We start from the raw sequence: 23,093 nt of genomic DNA on the forward strand, positions 1-23,093 counted from the left end.
AGAATTCTTTTTTGGTCATAATTTAATCAAAATGAGATTTTGCCAAGTGACCTTTGTTCATTTACTTTTCTAATTTTAACCTTTTTAGAATTTTTCTGTTCATTAGACAAAGGATGTCAGTACACGGGAATGGGTTGCTTTTCTTCTGTATGCAAAACTTACCAGGCGAAGAGTAAGGTTTCCAGCATTCTCCTCCTATGTGTGGTTACATTCTAAAGTAAATGTTTTATCACCCTTTGCACTGGTGTACTAGTACAATTTTCAATAACTAAGAGAGATGATCTATGACTAATACTGGGCAGCTTTGTGCGATGGACTTGTGCTCAATATGAATTAGGTTGATATGAGCTGATCTCTTCTTATGTGGGTCCTTCAAAGCTAAGAATGGACATTTATTTCATCCCATTCTATCCAGCTTCAAGACCAGGCCACAGAGGTAAAAGGACAGTATGGTAATATACTGTCCTTCTCTCCTACTCACCTTGTCCTTTGCCTTTGTGACAATTGGGCTTGGATTACTTCTGTCAGCTGCTTTTAATCATGAAAGCCTCAATTAGATCATTTCAAAGCCTGTACCTTTCTAACAATAAAAAAGCTCAGCTTTCTTAATCTGCTTTCATTAATAATCAGTTCTATGAATTGACCTCCTCTTTCCTGTATCCATACTGGTAAGTTATTTTCTTCCAAGGTCACCCAGAAAATTGTTTCAGAAGCTTCCCTAAAGCAGATGTTAAATTTGTGAGTGTAACTTGCCAGGATACCTGCTGACCCTTTTGAAATTAATAGGAGTTATTTTGACCATTTCCAGTATTTTGAGCTCGGGTACAGCACTGGTTGTCAAGGGTCTCTCACTATTCCTCAAAACAATTTATGATGACGAATTTAAGGTATTGTTTGAAAGGCATATTGGCGTAACATTAAAGACATTGATTAAGTAAGATATTTTTTCTTGGAATGTTTAATAATCAGTATTTCTAAGTAAATCTAACTAAAGTTGTATTTTTTATATTGAAGGCTCAAAACATGGTTCAAAAATGCCTGGCATGTGTTTTATTTTCTGCCAAATAGGTGCAGCCACCCAAAATTTCTTTAGTCTCCAAGGAGACTATCACCAAAATCCGTGGGGTTTGGCCTGTACTCTATAAATAAACAAATAAAAGACATGTGGATTTCAGTTCTTTTCCGCCTGCCTGAGGGGTATATTGCAGTCATTATTATCAGACTGAACTGACAGCAGCCCAGAAATAGGAAATGAGCTTGCTAATTTTAGTTCAGTGATCATACTATTTTAATATTCTAATAACTAAATGAATACCCAGTTTAACAGAAACCACTTGCTAGATTTTGACGGCTATTTAACCGAAGTAATATGCTGGAGAAAGTAGACTTATTTGGTTTATGTACAGCATTGCAGTGGTTAAAGAATTTCTCAATAATTGAAAACTTTTTTCGCACCCTGTAGCGATGACAATACAATATAAATCCTTCAGTGTGGGAATTATTATGCAGTAACAGCAGAGAGTATAGTGGTGACATTCACACTGACAGTCCATGTAAAAGCAGCCAGAATTGGGGTCAGCAGAGAGGTCCCACAAAATTAACAGCAAATCTGTATACCTCTTGGTGATTACAAAAAAGCAATTAAGATGAAAGGTTGGGATGGCTGTTGTAAGCGCTCAAGCTTTCCTCTCAGTATAATGATTAATGCACTCACTTTATTCAATTGCTGAGGCCCTTAAACAGCATAATGAAACTGCGTCAAGTAATGTAGCATTTTTAGGCTTGTTTGGGAGTGGGATTCTTTGACCCCACAACCTTCTGACTCAGAGATGAGAGCACTATCACTAAGCCAAACATAACACCTTAAAAATGAGATCCAAAATGTAAAGGCCCCTGCACCAAAGAGATTCTGTTTGCAAACACCATCTCCAAAACTTTGATCAAAAAGTAGGAAGTTAGAAACAACAACAGATTTTTTTTTTTACGAAGAGTGAAATTATTACTTACTCGCTAGGGAGGTCTTTGCAGTGAACAGTGTGAAGAGGTCAAGGGGAAGCTCACTGGAGTTAGAATCATGTTGTGTTATATGAATATAAAATTTTAACCTTGTGCATGCCCTCATAAACAAGTTTACTCTATAGTATGTTTCATGTGTGATAGCATTACTTTACTTTTGTTCATTTTCTACAGGAATATCGGTCTGAAAAATCTCTTGAAGAATTGAGCAAATTGGTTCCCCCAGAATGCCACTGGTATGATTTTTATTTTTAACCAAAATCCTATTTTGTCCTCTTCCATGAGAATGTAAATAGGTTCCTTTGTGGCTAACATTTGCAGCAGCTTTTGTGAGCTGAGCACCGTAATTAACATGGGAGACTGTTGGGCATTGCTTCCAGTTTTGCTCTTGTGAGATGAACTATGCCATGAGAATCAGACTGCCGTTTCATGTAATCGGTAAAAGCAAGGAAAGCGACAAAGCTATGCATTTTATGGTTCATACAGAGAGCCATAAAGCTGTTATAGCACAGAAGGAAGTCATTTGGCCCATTGAATCCATGCCAGCCCTTTGTAGTGCAACCCAGTCAGTCCATTCCCCCACTCTGTCCTTATAGTTCTGCAAATTTATTTCCCACCTGTGCCATCCAATTTCCTTTTGAAATCATTGATTGTCTCCGTTTCCAGCACCATCGTAGGCAGCGAGTTCCAGGTCATTACCACTTGCTGTGTAAAAGAGTTCTTCTTCACATCCCCCTGCATCTCTTGGCCAAAACTTTAAATCTGTGACCCCTAAACCTTGTACTATCAGCGAATGGGAATAACTTTTCTTTGTCTACCTAAACCTTGCACTGGTTAAAGAATTCCTCAATAACTGATAATCTTGTAAACCTCTATCAAATCTCCCCTCAATCTCCTTTCCTCCAAGGAGAACAACCTTGGCTTCTCTAACCTAACCTTGTTGCTAAAATCTCTCATTCCTGGAAGCATTCTGGGAAATCTCTGCTTCCTCGTACGGACCCTCACATTCTTCCTAAAGTGTGGTGACCAGTACTGCAGGGGGAGGAGATGGCATAGTGGTATTGTTGCTGTAAATCTAGTATTCCAGAGACCCAGGGTAATGCTCTGAGGACCTGGGTTTGAATCCCACCACAGCAGATGGTGGAATTTGAATTCAATTAAAAAAAAATCAGAAATTAAAAGCCTAATGATGATCATGGAACCATTGACAATTGAACCAACGACAATGGCAATCTCAGCCCTGTCGCCCCTACAAAGTCCTCCTTACTAACATCTTGGGACTAGTGCCAAAATTGGGAAAGATGTCTCTCAGACTAGTCAATCAACAGCCTGACATAGTCATCCTCACAGAATCATACCTTACAGATAATGTCTCAGACACCACCATCACCATTCCTGGGTATGTCCTGTCCCACTGGCAGTGGGATACAGTTAGGAGGGAGTCCTTAACGTTGACTCCGGAAGTCTCATGGCATCAGGTCAAACAAGGGCAAGGAAACCTCCTGCTGATCACCATGCATTGCCATCCATCAGCTGATGAATCAGTGTTCCTCCATGTTGAACACCATTTGGATGAAGCACAGAGGTTGCAGAACGTACTCTGGGTGGGGGACTTCAGTGTCCACACCAAGAGTGGCTTGGTAGCACCACTACTGACCCAACTGGCTGAGTCCTAAATGGCATAGCTGCTAGACTGGGTCTGTGGCAGGTGGTGAGGGAACCAACAAGAGGGGAAGAACATACTTGAACTCATCCTCACCAACCTGCCTGCTGCTGATGCATCTGTCCATGACAGTATTGTTTGGAGTGACCACCGCACAGCCGTTGTGGAGACAAAGTCCCGCCTTCACATTGAGGATACCCTCCATCATATTGTGTGGCACTACCACCGTGACAAATGGGATAGATTTCGAACAGATCTAGCAACTGAAGATTGGGCTTCCATGAGGCACTGTGGGCCATCAGCAGCAGCAGAGCTGTGCTCGGACACAAACTCTGACCTCACGGCCCTGCATATCCCCCACTCTACCATTACCATCAAGCCAGGAGATCGACCCTAGGGCATGCCAGGAGCAGCACCAGGCATACCTAAAAATGAAGTGCCATATAACACGGGACTACTTGCATGCCAAACAGCATAAGCAGCAAGTGATAGACAGTGCTAAGCAATCCCACAACCAACGGATTAGATGTAAGCTCTGCAGTCCTGCCGCATCCAGTCACAAATGGTGATGGACAATTAAACAACTCCATGGAAGAGGAGGCTCCACAAATATACCCATCCTCAATGATGGAGCAACCCAGCACATTAGTGCAAATGATAAGTCTGAAGCATTTGCCTCAATCTTCAGCCAGAAGTGCCAAGTGGATGATCCATCTCTGCCTCTTCCGGAGGCCTCCAGCATCATAGGTGCCAGTCTTCAGCCAATTTGATTCACTCCACGTGATCTCAAGAATCAGCTGAAGGAACTGGATAGTGCAAAGGCTGTGGGCCCTGACAATATTCCAGCAATAGTACTGAAGACTTGTGCTCCAGAACTTGCCGCCCCCTGAGCCAAAGTGTTCCAGTACAGCTACAACACTGGCATCTACCCAGCTATGTGGAAAATTACCTAGATATGTCCTGTACACAAAAAGCAGGAAAAATCCAACCTGGCCAATTATCGCCCCATCAGTCTACTCTCGATTATCGAGTAAAGTAATGGAAGGGGTCATCAACAGAGCTATCAAGCCACACTTGCTTAGCAATGACCTGCTCACTGATGCCCAGTTTGGGTTCCACCAAGGCTGCTCAGCTCCTGACCTCTTTATAGTCTTGGTTCAAACATGGACAAAAGAGCTGAACTCTCGAGGTGAGGAGAGAGTGACTGCCCTAGACATCAAGGGTGCATTTGACCGAGTGTGACATCAAAGAGCTCTTACAAAACTGGAGTCAATGGAAATCAGGGAAGACTCTCCACTGTTTGGAGTCATACTTAGCACACAGGAAGATGGTTGTGGTTGTTGGAGGTCACTCATCTCAGCTCCGGGCCATCACTGCAGGAGTTCCTCAGGGTATTGTCACCGGTCCAACCATCTGCAGCTGCTTCATCAATGACCTTCCTTCCATCATAAGTTCAGAAATGGGGATGTTCGCTGGTGATTGCATGATGTTCAGCAACATTCACAACTCCTCAGATACTGAAGCAGTCTATGTCCAAATGCAGCAAGACCTGGACAATGTCCAGGCTTGGGCTGACAAGTGGCAAATAACATTCGTGCCTCACAAGTGTCAGGCAATGACCATCTCCAACAAGAGAGAATCCAACCATTGCCCCATGATGTTTAATGGCATTACCATTCACTGAATCCCCCACTATCGACATCCTGGGGGTTACCATTGACCAGGAACTGAACTGGACAAGCCATATAAATACTGTGGCTACAAGAGAAGGTCAGAGGCTAGGAATCATGTGATGAGTAACCCACCTCCTGGCTACCCAAAGCCTGTTCACCATTTACAAAGCACAAGTCAGGAGTGTGATGGAATACTCCCCACTTGCCTGGATGAGTGCAGTTCCCACAACACTCTAGTAGCTTGATACTGTCCAGGACAGAGCAGCTCGTTTGATTGGCACCACATTCACCCCCTCCACCACCAACGCACAGTAGCAGCAGTGTGTACCATCTACAAGATGCACTGCAGGAATTCACCAAGGCTCCTTTGACAGCCCCTTCCAAACCCATGACCACTACCATCTAGAAGGACAAGGGCAGCAGATAGATGGGAACACCATCACCTGTAAGTTGTCCTCCAGGCCACTCAGCATCCTGACTTGGAAATATATCCTCAATTCTTCACTGTTGTTGGGCCAAAATCCTGGAACTCCCTTCTTAATAGCACTGTGGGTGTCCCTACACCAAAACGACTGCAGCAGTTCAAGAAGGCAGCTCACCATCTCAAGGGCAACTAGGGATGGGCATTAAATGCTTGCACAGCCAGCAAGCCCCTCACCCCATGAATGAATGAAAAAAAAATCCTAGTTGTGGCCTAAGCAGAGCTTTATAAAGGTTCAGCATAGCTTCCCAGCTTTAGTACTTTATGCCTCTGTTTATGAAGCCTAAGATCCCATATGCTTTGCTAACTACCCTTCCAATCTGCCCTGTCACCTTCAAAGATCTATGTACATCAACCTCCAGGTCCCCCTGTTCCTGTACACCCATTAGAACTGTGTATTAAGCCTCTACTGCCTCTCCCCTACCCGTTCTGCCAAAATGCATCACCTTACACTTCTCTGTATTAAATTCCGTCTGCCACTTGTCTGCCTATTCTGCTAGGTTACCTGTATCGTGTTAGTCAATTGGTATCATCCTCACTGCATGCCACACCTCCAAGATTGGTATCATCAGCAAAGTTTCAAAGTTTACACTGTATTCCAATATCCAAGTCATTTATCTGTTTTTAAAAAACCAGGCGTCTGAGCACTGATCCTTGGCGAATACTAACGGTCTACCATTCTCCAGTCTGGAAAGCAGCTATTTACCACAACTGGCCGTTTTCTGTCCCTTAAGTTAATTTTTTATCCAATGTTAAATCAAGTATTCATTCCAGAAAACTGTCTTTCTCACATCTCTTTATCCTCACATGTGCAGTACTTAGCTCTTGTAGCGAAAGCTTCAACCTACTTTTGCTGGTTAACCTGATGTATGTTTCCATAAAGTTGTTAGTGCATTAAAACCAAATAAATTTGGAAACTGGCTATAGTTCAATAATATCCTTTTCCCCTCGAGGATAGAGCATGAATTAATGAGATGAAAATTTCTTCTGTAGCTGACTGTAAGCATCCTTCATCTCAATCCAACACAAAACTGCCCTTAATTTGGCTTGAATCCAGTGAGAGACCACAGGGATGGATGGAATGGGAAATTTAAAAAAAAAGTTGCATTAGTGCAGCAGGTACAATTTTGCAACAACATAAGGGCGAACTTTACTCTAAATCTAAACCTTACTATATGTGATTTGGGAATATTTGATGTGAGCGCAGACTTCCTGAAAAAAGATAATGTTCCATTCCCAGCACCAATGTTCTGCTTGATGAGAACAAAAATTTACATGCAAAAAGCAGTGTGATAAATGTAAAGAGTTGATCCTAAGAGTATTGTATTTTGTTTTGGCATGTTTGTTTTTTCCCACTCCAGTATACGGGAAGGAAGGATGGAGCATTTGCTTGCCCGAGAGCTGGTTCCTGGAGATACAGTGTGTTTGAGTGTTGGTGATAAAGTCCCTGCTGATCTACGTTTGTTTGAGGTATTGTATTGGTCTACTGCAGTAATATTTTTGTTGCTAATGTTACATTTGTAGTTTGTTTTACAATTTTTTCTTTGTATCTATGCAGAAAATTCAAATTTGCATAGTTACTGTTTGAAATTATTTTTAAGATGTCAAATTGCATTAGATTATTGACCTCTCAATTCTCTGACCATATCTCTTTTGCTTTTATGGGTCCTTCATGATATTAGCATCAATCTATTTCCTAATCAGGTCCTAACAGGAAACACCAGTCGTTTACTACTTACATTTAATCTTTAACTTTATTATGCTAGGCTAACCTGATGGATTTTTGAAAGGAAATGTCACGCTGATGCATTGAAAAATGGGTGCTTTTGAGGTTGCAATTCTAACTCAAGATCAAAACACAACAGGAGACTCTTGGATTATTAGAAGAATTGGTATTATCACTACTGGATAATAGAATATCAAATTTATGTCCCAGTTTTATAGTCTTGGTCAGACCCTATCTGGAATACCGTGTCCAGGCACTGGACTTATGGAAGGATATATTGACCTTGGAGTTGGTATAGCCCAGATTCACTAGAGTAATACTGGGACTTAGAGTGTAAAATTATGAGGACATGTTGTATTTTAGGAGGGAAATTACAAAATACTTTCTCCACACAATGATAATAGAAATATGGGAATTTCTCCCCCTTAAAACTCTGAAATCTTTCAAGACTGAGCTTCATAGATTTTTGTTAGATAAGAGGGATATAAGAGGTATGGTAGGTAAATGGTGCTGGGCTACCAATTAGCTACCATTTAATTGAATGGCAGATCAGGCTCGAGACGTCCAATGTTCCTATATTCCCAACAGTGTCATCCCTGTCTTTGAAGACCATGTATGCATATATTTGGCAAAAACTTTATCATAATTGTACAAAAATTAGTTTGTGAAGTGCAGTATTGAAGTGGTTCAGATTCAAATGTTGCAAGTAGATGTTACTTGATAATTTATTTTTACTTATGGTGGCACAATGTTCTAGAACAAAGGTATCATTTATAAAGAGACATCTATCAAAATTGACCCTTAGTAGTCGCTTGAGAGCAGAAAAGACTGAGAACTTGTACTAATGTGTTAATAGTTACCAGAGCTGCCTCATAACTTAATATCTGATCTAGTAACCCCAGTTCAAAACCTACATAGAAGAGAGTGAGTTGCAAGTGACAGCATTATTTGGGAGGGAGTTTTATAAGCAGAAGTAGTGTATAGAACTTGGCTGGTTGTAGATGTTTCCTGTTTAATGCAGAAATCTGAAATGTAGCTCACCAGCTGATAGGCTCTTCCTTTGAGCCTGAAGGTTTTCTTTAAGCATTGGTCTCTGTGATATTATATAGTAGAGTACTGCCTGTTGGCTTTAGTGTCGTGGGTGAACCTAGGCATAAAGCAGGCCCACCTCATTCCATCAAATGACAGAATCACTTTGTTTCTGCATCATTATAATTTTGTGTTGCAAATTGGCTCATTTGCTTTGTAGCTAAATTGGCAACTAAATAATTTGTTGCAGTTGAGGTGATGTAGCAGTTGCTTATTGCCACAAGCTTTGACATAATTTTCAGTAGTTATTGGGTCTGGGTCTGACTTTGATCCTTGCTTATGGATAGACACAATCTTTTCTGCTTTTTGCTTAGATGAGAAAACCAGTTGACAGGCACAGTTGAAACGAGTGAGGAAAGGGATCAACTGGTAAGTCAGCTAAAATGTTTAGAAGCCAAGCTCCTACACCATCTGGACTGGTGTGTTTATCAGGATCAAGCTGATAAAGGAGGTGTATATAACTTTTCTGTTCTGATTTTGATTTGGTTTAAGTTTTTGTTACTGGACTTTGGACTTCAGCTGAGTTTTCAGTAGTTGTGGAGGTTATTGTCAGAATAAAACCCAACCCTCGGTGGTGAAAGGGATTGCATGTTGCACAATTTAGGTCCCTTTCCGCATCTTTACATAATGTGATGTACTGCAAAGTTGGGCTTTCCTGCCCTCCTTGCCTAATTGTTTTAATCAGCCATGGTCTTAGCTGCTAACACCTCTTGGCCAATTCTTTAGCATACTAAGGTTGTGCACCTGTAGTATTGTATAACTGTATAGATGCAATGGAACGATTGAAACAAATTTGTTTGCAAGTCTGCGCTTTAACCCTGTTACCATTCGTATGACGTTATTAGACATTGGTTTAGAATTAATCATTAACTTCCCCATTTACATGCATGACTGGTTTAGTACAATATTTAGATAAGACTATTAATAAGAGTCTCCATGTTAGATATTCAGACAAGAAATTGATTAACAATATCTGTGCAGCCCACCTCGTCAAATCAGATAAGCAGCAAATGCCGATAGACTTTAGAGCCAGCTCAGGGCTTTGAGTAATGACATTTATGCAGTGAACTCTGCTAACTTAATGTTTAGCTAACTTTTATTCTTTACTTGGCTTAGGTACGTTATCTATTGCTATTTTCAAAAGGGAGGCTGTTGGTGTAGTACCAAGGAATAGGGGAATGTGGGTTGGAAGTTTCTGCTCTGCTGATTGTCCAATCTGAGCTACACATTGTTTCCTCCTTTTGTAAGTTCTCCTCTCTGCCAGTTCCTTCCACAGTCAATAAAGTGGGAGAAACATACTGTTTCCTTGGCCACCACAAATGTTGCTTTTAACCAACTGCTATAAACAGTTTAAGAATGACTTGGCAAAGACTCCTTTTCTGAACTTTGCTTGTTCATTTGACAAAAAACCAGGAAAATAAACTGGTCCAAAGCCAAGTCTTCTAGGTCCAGAGTTGCTCAAGGTCATTCTCCAATGTCATCTGCAGTTTCCTCCACTGAAAGTCAGCAACTTTCCACTAGCTATGCTTTAACCACCAGGGTAGCACTGCATAGGAGCACTAGGAGAGGCAAAGACACAGAGTGGACAGTTATTAAGGGGATACTCAAGGGTATTAAGTTGTCCTTTGTATGCAATGTGGAATGATTTCATTAGAAGTTAGCTTTGGAATCTTTATTTTGTTGTGGTTTTTATTATTGCATTGTGGCCGAGTGGACATTGTGATAGTTAGTGTCAGAGGGAAAGTAAGGTATGGGACTGTTGGTGATTGGGGAATTGGATTTGCGGAAACTGGTATCCCACTCAGATGAATTCTTCATGTACAACCCAGTCAGAAAGAGGCTGCCTATGTTGTCTCCATCCTTCCTCCTTACTCTTCTCTCTTCCTCACCTTCTTTCTCCTACCCTTGAACTGATTTTTGTAACTTGGTGGCAAGAGCTGTTGCCTCATGTTATCAAGGTTGTGCAGCATGCAGAATATCACCAAAAATCTTCACACTTGCTCTCCTGAGTACTGTAGGACTCCCCCAGACGGGTCTAGGCAGTGGAAGTGTTTCAGCTATATCACATTCCTTGTGTCAGAATGGCCTTCATTTTATGTATGCTGCACATATGAGCATGGGTCATGCACCAGAGCCATCAGCCCATGGTCTGTAGCAGATAGCCCTTGTCGCTCAGCCACACTTCAGTTTGTCATGGTAGCTCAAATGCAGGTGGTACAGTGGACTAACACAAAATGAAGGCATCATGACCTTGCCAACATGCTGTCCATTAAGCTGCATGATTCACTGCCTTTGGTCACATAATAGCTGAATATTGAAGAAGTGGAATCTCTTTCAGTTCCGAAGGGCAGTGATGACATGTTGCACTCCTCATAGGAAATCCTGCAAGCTATGTGTTCATTTTGCCTGCTTGTCTCAGCCAAGAAAGAATTAAATGTAGTTTTCTCTCATTGAATAGAGAGCTTCAGTGACCTCCCTTACTCAACAATGGGCGACAAGCTACGAGATACTTCAAATATCTCCAGCTCCAGCCTGGAAGGAGACAGATTCATAAAAGTTCACAACCGTAATCATACTCACAGCCATTTGCAATGCAGCCCTTGCCCTGCTTTGAGGCCACAATTGCAATTGCAACTGCAACGGGTAGCAGATGTCAGTGATGATGTCCAGCGGAGACAGCTCACATATCATGCCACGCTGACATTCAAGTAGGAGAATTGCTCCTGAACATCCTGGCCAGATATTGCCTTTGATTTCTTCTCCCTTTCATCTTCCTCCTCGTCTCTCATTCAGCAGTGTGTCCTGCTCCATGTGACTTCTGTTCATTCTCCAATTAATGCTGTATTCCAAGCAGAATGCCTGTGTCTGGGAGCAACTGATTTTTTCGGAAGCCTTGAAATCAGAACAAAAACTTTCATCAGCTAATGCACCACTCCCTATAGACCTTTGCAACTTGAAAGAACTGTAGGAAGACCCAAACACTTGCAAAATCGTAGCAGCAGCCAGAAAAGGAAAAATCAATCAGCAAGTAACCTGTAAGTAGTTGGTCTCTTTGAATAGTGCTGGTTTTTGAGTTTTGCAAGCATGGGCTAGTTGTGTAAGGTCTGTACTTTGCCCATTATGAACAGCAGCTGGGACATGCTGTTTGAAATGATTCACCAGTCTTTGGGATGTACAGCTTAAATAGCTCGCATCACACTGGCACTGGAATTCGTATACCACATTACTCATTTGTGTGATGGTTAGAACGTCTTTTTGGCTTGACGGCAGCATCCAGTTAGTGGCGAAAGCCACTTGTGTTTCTACTACAACTCAATACAGTGTCCAACATTAGATGTGATTCCGCAATTGGACCACATTTGCTAAATAATCCTCTGTGCTAAGAGTAATGCTGACAACCAATTTAATGTCGCCAGTTGGGCTCGTTGTGTGGTGCATTTGCGTGTACTGGAAGCTATAAGTATTAATACACAAGGCCCCAGACAGAAAGAACAAGTACACACATTGCACCTATTTCAGCTAAACAAAATAAGTGATAGCCATTTGCTGACTTATTCCTTAAGGCAATAACTTGACCAATCAGGGTCAAACTGGTAGAGCCCTAAAGAACATAGCTACTAGACTGGGCCTGTGACAAGTAGCAAGGGAATCAATAAGAGGGAAAAACATACATGACTTGATCCTTACCAACCTTCCTGCCACACATGCATCTGTCCATGATAGTATCAGTAGAAGGAGTGTGGAGACGAAATCCCATCTTCACATTAAGGATACCCTCCGTGTTGTGTGGCACTGCTACCTTGCTAAATGGGATCAAGCTAAGTGATTTCACAACCAACGGATCAGATCTAAGCTGTGCAGTCCTGCCACATCCAGCCGTCAATGGTGGTAAACAATTAAACAACTCCGTGGAGGAGGAGACTTCACAAATATTGCCATCCTTGATGATGGGGAAGCCCAGCATGTCAATGCAAAAGATAAGGCTGAAACATTTGCTACAATCTTCAGCCAGAAATGCCAAGTGGATGATCCATCTCAGCCTCCTCCAGAGGTCACCAGCTTCACAGATGCCAGTCTTCAGCCAATTTGATTCACTCCATGTGATATAAAGAAACAGCTGAAAGCACAGGATACTGCAAAGGCAAGCGCCCTGATAATATCCCAGCAATAGTACTGAAGACTTGTGCTCCAGAACTTGCCACGCCCCTAGCCAAACTGTTCCAGTACAGCTACAACACTGGAATCTACCCAGCAATGTGGAAAATCGTCCAGGTATGTCCTGTACACAAAAAGCATGACAAATCGAACCCGGCCAATTACCGCCCCACTAGTCTACTCTCGATTATCAGTAAAGTGATGGAAGGAGTCATCAACAGCACTATCAAGCGGCACTTGCTTAGCAATAACCTCACTGACGCTCAGTTTGGGTTCCGCCAGGACCATTCAGCACCGGACCTCATTACAGCCTTGGTTCAAACATGGACAAAAGAGCTGAACTCCCAAGGTGAGGTGAGAGTGACTGCCCTTGACATAAGGCCGCATTTGATTGTGGCATCAAGGAGCCCTAGCAAAACTGGAATCAATGGAATAAGCGGGAAAACTCTCCACTGGTTGGAGTCATACCTAGCACAAAGGAAGATGGATGTTGGAGGTCAGTCATCTCAGCTCCAGGACATCACTGCAGGCGTTCCTCAGGGTAGTGTCCTAGGCCCAACCATCTTCAGTTTCCTCATCAATGGCTATCCTTCCGTCATAAGCTCAGAAGTGGGGATGTTCTCTAATGATTGTACAATGATCAGTGCCATTCGCAACTCCTCAGATACTGAAGCCGTCCATGTCCAAATGTAGCAAGACCTGGACAGCATTCTGGCTTGGGCTGACAAGTGTCAAGTAACATTTGTGCCACACAAGTGCCAAGCAATTATCATCTCCAATAAGAGAGAATAAAACTATCACCCCTTGACATTCAATGGCATTACCATCACTGAATCCCTCACTATCAACACCCTGGGGTTCACAATTGACCAGAAACTGAACTGGACTAGCCAGACAAATACTGTGGCTACAAGAGCAGGTCTGAGGCTAGGAATCCTGCAATGAGTAACTCATCTCCTGGCTCACACGAGCATATGAACAAGGAGTAGGTCATTCAGTCCCTCGAGCCTGATCTACCATTCAATAAGATGATGGTTGATCTGATAGTAACCTGAAATCTGCATCCCACCTACCCCTGATAGCCTATCAACCCCTTGCTTACCAAGAATCTATCTACCTCCGCCTTAAAAATATTCAAATATATTCAGATTCCCCAAAGCCTATCCACCATCTACAAGGCACAAGCCAGGCATGCGATGGAATACTCTCCACTTGCTTGGATGAGTGCAGCTCCAACAACACTCAAGAAGCTTGACATCATCCTGGACAAAGCAGCCCACTTGATTGGCACCCCATCCACAGACATTCACTACCTCCACCACTGATGCACAGTGGCAGCAGTATGTACCATCTACAAGATGCGCTGCAGAAACTCATCAAGTCTCATTTGACAGCACCTCCCAAACCCATGACCACTACCTTTTGGAAGGACAAGGGCAGTGGATACATGGGAACACCACCACTTGGAAATTCCCCTGCAAGCCACTCACCATCCTGACTTGGAAATATATCACCATTCCTTCACTGTCACTGGGTCAAAATCCTGGAATTCCCTCCCTAACGGCACTATGGGTGTACCTACACCACATGTACTACACAGGTTCAAGAAGGCAGTTCACCACAATCTTCTCGAGGGCAATTACGGATGGACAATAAATGCTGGCCTAGCCAGCGATGCCCACATCCATTAAATGAAAAAAAACGCTGCCTAGTTAAATTTCAAACAATGCTTGGTAGTTAACTGTCAGTCACTATCACTGGTGCATTCTCCATGGCAACACCTCTACCAATCAGAGTTCACTTGCCAACTAATCAACACACTCTTCTCATACAGTATAAATTGTTGTTTTCCTCTTATCAGGACACTGAGCAAGAATACCAATGAGTGAGCGCTAGACGAAAAGCTTTGACATATATCTGTTTTTCGGCACTACTCAAATTCTGTACTAGCAACTCACTAGTTATGTAAAGCTTTTATGTTTTTCCATAATCCAGCTATTTACACAATTATGTGTTCATTACTTTTTTGATTAAGTTTAATTAATAAACCCAATAAGCTTTACTACTACTACAAAAACCTTACTAATGATGAAACCTTACAGTTACTAATAAGTTGTACCAATTCTTAAAAGAAAAACAAGCAAAAGACTCACCAACCTATCATTTACCTGCTTCCCTGTGACATCACATTTGATTTTCTCCGAATGTGGTTGATCCACAAGCTGAGACCCCCCCCCCCAAACCAACACTTGGGGCCTGCTCTCTGTCTCATCCCCTCTCATGCTCTTTTAAGCCTCCAGTTCCACTGGAAGTCTCGCTCCCTCTCACACTCTTTGAAGCCTCCGGGTCTGCTGCCAGTCTTCCCCTTCTTGTGCTTTTTGAAGTCTGCAGGTCAGCTGAAAGTCTTGCCCCTTTTTGTCTATCGCACAGTAACAGGCCACACAGCATTTGGACACTCAATCTTAATTAAGGAAATAATTTTAATGTGTATGCTCAAGTTGGTGCTGTGGCAAAGAGCATTTGACTAACAGTGCTTTATAAGATAGATAGATTTATTTTCAGCAGTCTGCCATTCAAGAGTTGCTGCTACAGAGCTATTAAACAAAAGGCATGCTCGCCATCAGAGGAGAAAGAATTGAAAAAAAAATCTAAATGCTCGAGGAAAGAAATGAAAACAAGTTTCTGGCAAAACTACAGGTGTGCCCAGCAGCCCCAAAAAATGGTCAAAAACAAGTCAACACAACATCAGTGCTTTATTCCAACGAACACTGTTATTCTGTCCCCTTTGCTAGCATAAAGGAAGTAGAGAATAAAATTAAAATTTGTTACTAAAACTAAGGTTCAGATCAAGAGAAAACTGAGAATCTGTTCCTGAGCTTGCATTGGGGGCTGGTTGTAACAGCATAGGAAGAGATGGAGAAATCAGAGTGGGAATGGAAGAGGTAGTTATATTGTGAACCACAGGGAGGTGAAGGTCACATTTGCGAACAGAAGTGCCCAACAAAATGGCCTGCGAATCTATAACAAAAACAGAAAATGCCGGAAAAAATCAGCAGGTCTGACAGCACCTGTGGGGAGAAAGACAGTTAACGTTTTGACTCCGTATGACTCTTCTTCATACGGACTTGAAACGTTAACTTTGTTTTTCTCTCCGCAGATGCTATCAGACCTGCTGAGTTTTTCCAGCATTTTCTGTTTTTGTTTCAGATTTCTAATATCCACAGTATTTTGCCTTTATCTTAGGCCTGCTAATGTATGTCAATATAGAGGAAGTCACATTATGAGCAGCAAAAATAATATTCACGATTGGAGGAAGTGTATGTAAATATCTTTCTCACCTGGAAGACATTTCTGGAGCTTTCGACAGTGCAAATGGGAGGAGGTCAACAAATAGTGTTACACAGCAGCAGATGCCGGGGAAGAACAGCTGAAAGTATAGATGATGGAAGTGTAGGCAAGCGTATCCTGGAGAAAATGATCCCTCCAGAGAGCAGAGAATGAAAGAAAGACTAAGGTGTGCTTGTTGATGGATTGTTTCTTTGAAGTGGTTTTTTCTTTCTGGTATTTACCAAATTCTCTCTTGTTTTGTGTTTGTAAGCCTGTCTCACGCCTTCTTGCTCAACTATTTCTACTTGTTATATAATCGAGCAGTTTTCTAATGAGAAGTTTGCAAGTCATTTAAACCATTAGGTCTTGGTAATCAGTGTACCTATCTCTTCTCTTCTCTTTCCCTTTCCATTTATCCTATCTGTACTAAAATACTGGATGATCTTTGCTTTAGTTCAGGTGAAGGGTTCTCTTTCTATATACCAGCTAGCCTGCTGTGTATCTTTGTTATTCTATTAAACATTGATGCCCCTGTAATTTTCTAGTTGTTGCTGTAGGTCATTGTTCAACGAAACTTGTGATCGCATCATAACATGTGTCAGTGAGGGCTTAATTAGCTGAAAGTATCCTGAGCAACAGTTGTATCATCACGTCCACTGCGAGGAAGAAAAACAGGATTTCACTGGAGTCTATTTAATTCTTATGATACCTGATACAAACCATTTTCAGTCAATTTGGAGCACATGTTCTCCATTTATTTCAAATTAAGAAAACTACAACCTTTAACACAAAAGGATGGACAAAGTTAAAACAACAATAACCCGAGTATTGCTGAATTGCTGAAAAATGAGAATTTTTGTTGAAGCTTTTTGTCTTATACTCATCAGGACAATTCGCAAGAATACCAAATGTAAAGAGAACAACAATTTATATTGTATGAGAGTGCTGATTGGTCGGCAAGTGAGCTGTAATTGATAGAGTCGTTACCACGAAGAATGCACCAGTTGATGGTGACTGACAGTTAACTACCAAGCATTGTTTGAAATTTAAACAAGGCTGCTTGATTATGATTGGTCAATGCATTGCCCTGAGGAATGAACCAGCGAGGCTGTAACTTATTTTGTTTAGCTGAAACAGGCGGAGTGTGTGTTCATGTTCCTTTTGACTGCAAAGAACAGGGCCATGTATATAATTATATGTAGCTTCCAGTACATGCAAATGTGCTGCACTGTGAGCCTGACTGACAGTCTTAAATTAGCTGTCAGTGTACTTAGCACACTGAGGATTATTTAGCAAATGTTGTCTAATCGAGGAATCACATCTAATGTTGGACACTGTGTTTTGAGTCTTGCAAGCACGGGCTGGCTGGTTGCAGCCTGTGCCTTTCCCGTTGCGAACAGTGAATGGGACATGCTGTTTGATACGATCTGCCAGTCCTTGGGACGTACGGCCGTCATAGCTAGCATCGCACTGGCACTGAAATTCGTGTCCCATTACTCACTTGTGTGATAGGCAAAATGTCTTCTTGGCTTGACAGCAGTATCCTGTCAGTGGCGAATACCACTTTTGCTGCTACTGCATTGTGGCAGCACGAAACAGCTAGCTTCACCTGTTGCTCAAATTTTTGAGATACCTTGCCCTTCCAGGGTAATCTGAGGAAGGCTGGGCACTTTTCAGGGCCAAAAGTGATGGCCTTAGGCCCATTCCTGAGTTTGCATGATATATAGTGCAGCTGTTATTCTGCAGGAAGCCTTTGATGCACCCTATTTCGGAATCAAGCTTGCATGATGAGCAAATGGCTTGGGTCCTATTTATGAGTTGTCGATAAGGCCAATCTTATAGCGTGTAGAACTGTAAGAATCCCAATGCATATATTGACCAGTGAAGGTAGGCTTGCAGTAGACCGTGGTAGAGAGCTCCCTGGTAGATTTCTCAACTAGTACGTCAAGGAAAAGTTTATTCGACTGCTCCATTTCAATGGTGAATTTGAGCACAGGATAGAGCCCATTAAGACATGCAAAGAAATGATCACATGCAGCTGCAGATTTAAATATAACAAACATATCATCCACATATCGGAAATATGCAAGAGACAGGAGGTTAGGTGTCACTCATGGACCCCAAAATTATATTTGCAAGAACTGGGCCTAGAGGGGATCCCCTGGCAACACCATCTATTTGGGCATACATGGTGTCATTAAAACTGAGCTCAAACACACTAGTCGCTGAGTTCATAAGTTCAATGAATACCGATTCATGCAATGGCTGTTGGCCTAGATCACTATGATATAGTGCTGCAGCGTAACTATCTATGGCTTCCTTAAGTGCAACATTGGTGAATAGGCTCGCAATGTCAAATGAGCACATGGACCCAGCATTGCTATCAATATGCAAGTTCTGCATTGTCTTCGCAAATGTGAAGGAATCAACAGCAAAGACTGAGTTGTAGATTATCCTCCATTTTGGAGTCAAAGTTGCCAAAAATATGTGCTGTAAGCACCACTACTAGCTGAATGTAGTTTAATGATGCGTCAGCCTGATTTCATTCTGCTGAGTTCATGAGGCAATATTTGTTTGCATTTTGTGCTTTCATGAGAAATTGTTGAATGACCTAGTTCTTGTGCGGTTATAGTTTATTTTTTCCTCTGAGGGATGAGCATTCAAGCAGATTAAATTTAGACTTGGACTGCAAAATTGCTCATAGGAATTAATCAACCTGCTTTAAATATTAATTTGATGTTACAAAATCTGAAGTTCATAGTGCTATCATTAAACTAGACTTAGATTTCTAGACTTATGAATAGCCCACAACTTAAAATGTAATTTTATGAAAAGCGATCTTTAAATAAATGGCCTGAGCTGGGCTAACATAGGAGAAAGGTATTACTTAAGAATGTTTTGCACTGTTAGCTTTCAAACCAGATTTAGCTTTTTAAAACACATTCACAGCTCTACAGATTCAAAGGGATTGTTACTGAGTGTTGCTGCTAGGCAGTGCTAAGTTTATGCTACTTCATTGCATACATGTGGAACAACATCAGAAGGCAATTGCCAACTCTTTATCTGGTTTCTGCCATGCATTACTAAGTTTCAGATATAAGCAGAAGTTATGAAAGAAAGTGGAAATCAACAACAAAAAATGGAGAAATTGTTTCTGAGGAAGCAGGATTTAAAAAAAAAAAATTCTTTCATAGAATGTGGGCATCGCTTGCTAGACCAGTATTTATTGCCCATCCCTAATTGGCCTTGAGAAGGTGGTGGTGTACTGTCTTCTTGAACCGCTGCAGTCCCTGTGTTGTAGATACACCCACTGTGCTGTTAGGGAGGATGTTCCAGGATCTTGACCCAGTGGTAGTGAAGGAACGGCGATATAGTTCCAACTCAAGATGGTCTGTGGCTTCTAGGGGAACTTGCAGGTGGTGGTGTTCCCATGTATTTGCTGCCCTTGTCCTTCTAGGTGGTAGAGGTTGCTTTGAAGGTGTTGCTGAAGGAGCTGTGGTGAGATGTTGCAGTGCACATCGTAGATGGTATACACTACTCCCACTGTGCATTGGTGATGGCGGGAGTGAATGTTGAAGGTGGTGGATGGGGTGCCAATCCAGTGGGCGGCTTTGTCCTGGATGGTGTTGAGCTTCTTGAGTGTTGTTGAGGCTGCGCTCATCCAGGCAAGTGGAGAGTATTCCATCACACTCCTGAATTGTGCCTTGCAGATGGTGGACAGGCTTTGGGGAGTCAGGAGGTGAGTTACTCATGAATTCCCAGCCTCTGGCCTGCTGTTATAAGAACATAAGAAATAGGAACAAGAGTAGATCATTCGATCCCTCGAGCCTGCTCTGCCATTCAAAAAGATCGTGGCTGATCACCTTGCATTTCGATTTCCACATTCCCATCTAATCCTGATAAACATTTGATTCCCTTGCCTAACAAGAATCTAACTACCTCTACCTTAAAAATATTCAGTGACTCCACCTCCACCGCCTTCAAATGCTGCCTTGATGCCATGGACAGTCATACTCACTCACCCCTTGTGTTCTGCTATTTTGTCCATGTTTGAACCAAGGCTGTGATGAGGTCAAGAGCTGAGTGGCCTTGGGGGAATCCAAACTGAGCATCAGTGTGCAGGTTATTGCTGAGTAAGTGCCGCTTGATAGCCCTGTCAACAACACTTTCGATCACCGCTAATTGACCGGGTTGGATTTACCCTGTTTTTTTGTGGACAGGACATATCTGGGGAATTTTCCACATTGCCGGGTAGATGTCAGTGTTGTAGCTGTCCTGGTGCAGCTTGGTTAGGGGCACGGCTAATTCTGGTGTTTCTTGATGTCATGTGGAGTGAATCGAATTGGCTGAAGACTGACAGTTGTGATGCTAGGGACCTCAGAAGGAGGCCAAGATAGATCATCCACTCGGCACTTCTGGTTGAAGAAGGCTGCAAATGCTTCAGCCTTGTCTTTTGCATTGAAATGCTGGGCTCCCCCATCATTGAGGATGGGGATATTTGTGGAGTCTCCTCCTCCAGTAAGTTGTTTAATTCTCCACCACCATTGAAGACTGGATGTGGCAAGACTGCAGAGCTTAGATCTGATCCGTCGGTTGTGGGATTGCTTTGCTCTGTCACATGTTGCTTCCGCTGTTTGGCATGCAAGCAATCCTGTGTTGTAGCTTCGGTAGGTTGACACCACATTTTTAGATATGCTTGGTGCTGCTCCTGGCATGCCCTCCTCCACTCTTCATTGAACGAGGTTGATCCCCCGGCTTGATGGTAATGGTAAAATTGGGAAATGCTGGGCTATGAGGTTACAGATGCGGTGGTGTACAATTCTGCTGCTGCTGATGACCCACAGCATCTTATGGATGTCCAGTTTTGAGTTGCTAGAGCTGTTCAAAATCTATTCCATTTAGCATGGTGGTAGTGCCACACAACATGATGGAGGGTATTCTCAATGTGACTATAGGAATTTATCTCTATAAGGACTATGTGATGATCACTCCGACCATTACTGTCATGGACAGATGTATCTGCGACAGGTAGGTTGATGATGATGAGGTCAAGTATGTTTTTCACTCTTGCTGGTTCCCTCATCACCTGTCAAAGTCCCAGTCTAGCAGCTATGTCCTTCAGCACTTGGCCAGCTCAATCTGTAGTGGTGCTACTGACCCACTCTTAGTGACGGACATTGAAGTCTCCCACCCAGAGTACATTCTGTGCCCATGCCACCCTCAATGCTTCCTCCAAGTGGTGTTTGACATGGAGGAGTACTGATTCATCAGCTGAGGGGGGACGTTAGGTGGTAGCCAACAGGAGGTTTCCTTGCCAATGTTTGACCTGATGCCAAGACATCTCATGGGATCCAGAGTCAGTGTTGAGGACTCCCAGGGCAACTCTCCCCTGACTGTAAACCACTGTGGATTGTTGATGGGACAGGATGTAACCCAGGGATGGTGATGGTGGTGAATGAGACATGCCTGTAAGGTATGATTCTGTGAGTATGACTATGTCAGAGTGTGTCGGACAGCTTTCCCAATTTTGGCGCAAGCCCCCAGATTTTGGTAAGGAGGATGTTAGAGAGTCAACAGGGCTGGTTATGCTGTTGTCATTAACTGTGCCTAGGTTGATGCCGGGCGGTCCACCCGGTTTCATTCCTTTTAGATATCGTAGCCGGTTGATACAATAGAGTGGTTTGCTAGGCCATTTCATAGGGCATTTAAGGTAATTGCTGTGGGTCTGGAGTCATATATGGGCCAGACCAGGTAAGGACGGCAGATTTCCTTCCCTAAAGGGCATTGAGAACCAGATAGGTTTTTACAACAATTGACAATGGTTTCTTGCTAGCTTTTGATTGAATTTAAATCCTACCAGCTGCCCTGGTGGGATTTGAACCTGTGTCCCAGAGGCCCATTGCATTTGCACGGGACTCTGGATTACTAGTCCAGCAACCTTATCACTATAACACCACCTCCCCACATAAAAATATTAGAACCTAAGTGATCTTAGCTGGTTGAAAATCATGTTGGTGTGTTCTGAAAGCTGATTGCTTCAATTTAGTCCTAAAATATATATTAATGAGCAATTGTATATACTTTACGTTGAAGGTGCACGTTCTTTCTCCCTCTTCCCCTCTTTCGTCCCTTTCCCACCCAAGTCTCCTCTCAAGTTCACTCACTCCCCCCGGGGAGTGAACAATAGTGACATGGGAGGTGGCCTGTTTAAATCAGTATGACCTTTCTTCTGGATTGTGCATGTCAGAACATTGGGTAAGGACAGAACCAGGCTCAGTTGTGGCGCTGCTTGCAATGAAAGTCTGTGTCAGCACTGTCAAGGCTAGTGAATGAAAACTGAGAGAAAATTTCCTGGGAGCATTAATTCATGAAAAAAACAAAATCATTAATGTCCTTTTTTCTTAAGGTTGTGGATACTTCCATTGATGAGTCAAGCCTTACAGGAGAGACTTCCCCATGTTCAAAATCAACGACCCCACAGCCAGCAGCTACTAATGGCGACCTCACATCTAGAAACAATATTGCTTTCATGGGCACATTGGTTAGATGTGGCAGGGCTAAGGTAATTTTAAGTTAAACTCACAATTCTACTCTGTTGAACATAGAGTGTGGTTTGATCCCTGTTAAATATTAATTATTTTTAAGTAAGAAATCTTTGGAGCATTGCTGTGTAGCTTACAATTTGATTTTTTTTTTGCACAATCATTTCCATAATGTAATAGCATATATTGCATGTCCTCTAGACTGTTTTGCAAAAAGAATTCATTATTACATATAATGTTATATATTAATTACATGTAAATTCTAATGCTTGTGTGGTTTTGCAGGGTATTGTTATAGGAACAGGGGAAAACTCTGAATTTGGAGAGGTTTTTAAAATGATGCAAGCTGAAGAAGTAAGTTTTGAACTAGTCACTTTGGTAGTATTCATTATAGTTGATGTTTACAAATTATAGTATTGAG

At 42.3% G+C, this 23,093-nt stretch overlaps 1 protein-coding gene across 2 annotated transcripts in view; it reads left to right on the forward strand.

The window, feature by feature from the left end:
• The window catches only part of atp2c1 (ATPase secretory pathway Ca2+ transporting 1), a 96,204-nt gene that overhangs the window by 29,438 nt on the left and 43,673 nt on the right, over nucleotides 1-23,093 (forward strand). For both annotated transcript variants that reach the window (XM_041184134.1, XM_041184135.1), the window contains exons 6-9: nucleotides 2,191-2,252; nucleotides 7,195-7,303; nucleotides 22,537-22,692; nucleotides 22,958-23,026. In XM_041184134.1, coding sequence (XP_041040068.1) covers nucleotides 2,191-2,252; nucleotides 7,195-7,303; nucleotides 22,537-22,692; nucleotides 22,958-23,026 — 396 coding nt within the window. The remainder of the gene's footprint in view (nucleotides 1-2,190; nucleotides 2,253-7,194; nucleotides 7,304-22,536; nucleotides 22,693-22,957; nucleotides 23,027-23,093) is intronic.

This window comes from Carcharodon carcharias, chromosome 3 (assembly GCF_017639515.1).
Source record: "Carcharodon carcharias isolate sCarCar2 chromosome 3, sCarCar2.pri, whole genome shotgun sequence".
NCBI lineage: Eukaryota > Metazoa > Chordata > Chondrichthyes > Lamniformes > Lamnidae > Carcharodon > Carcharodon carcharias.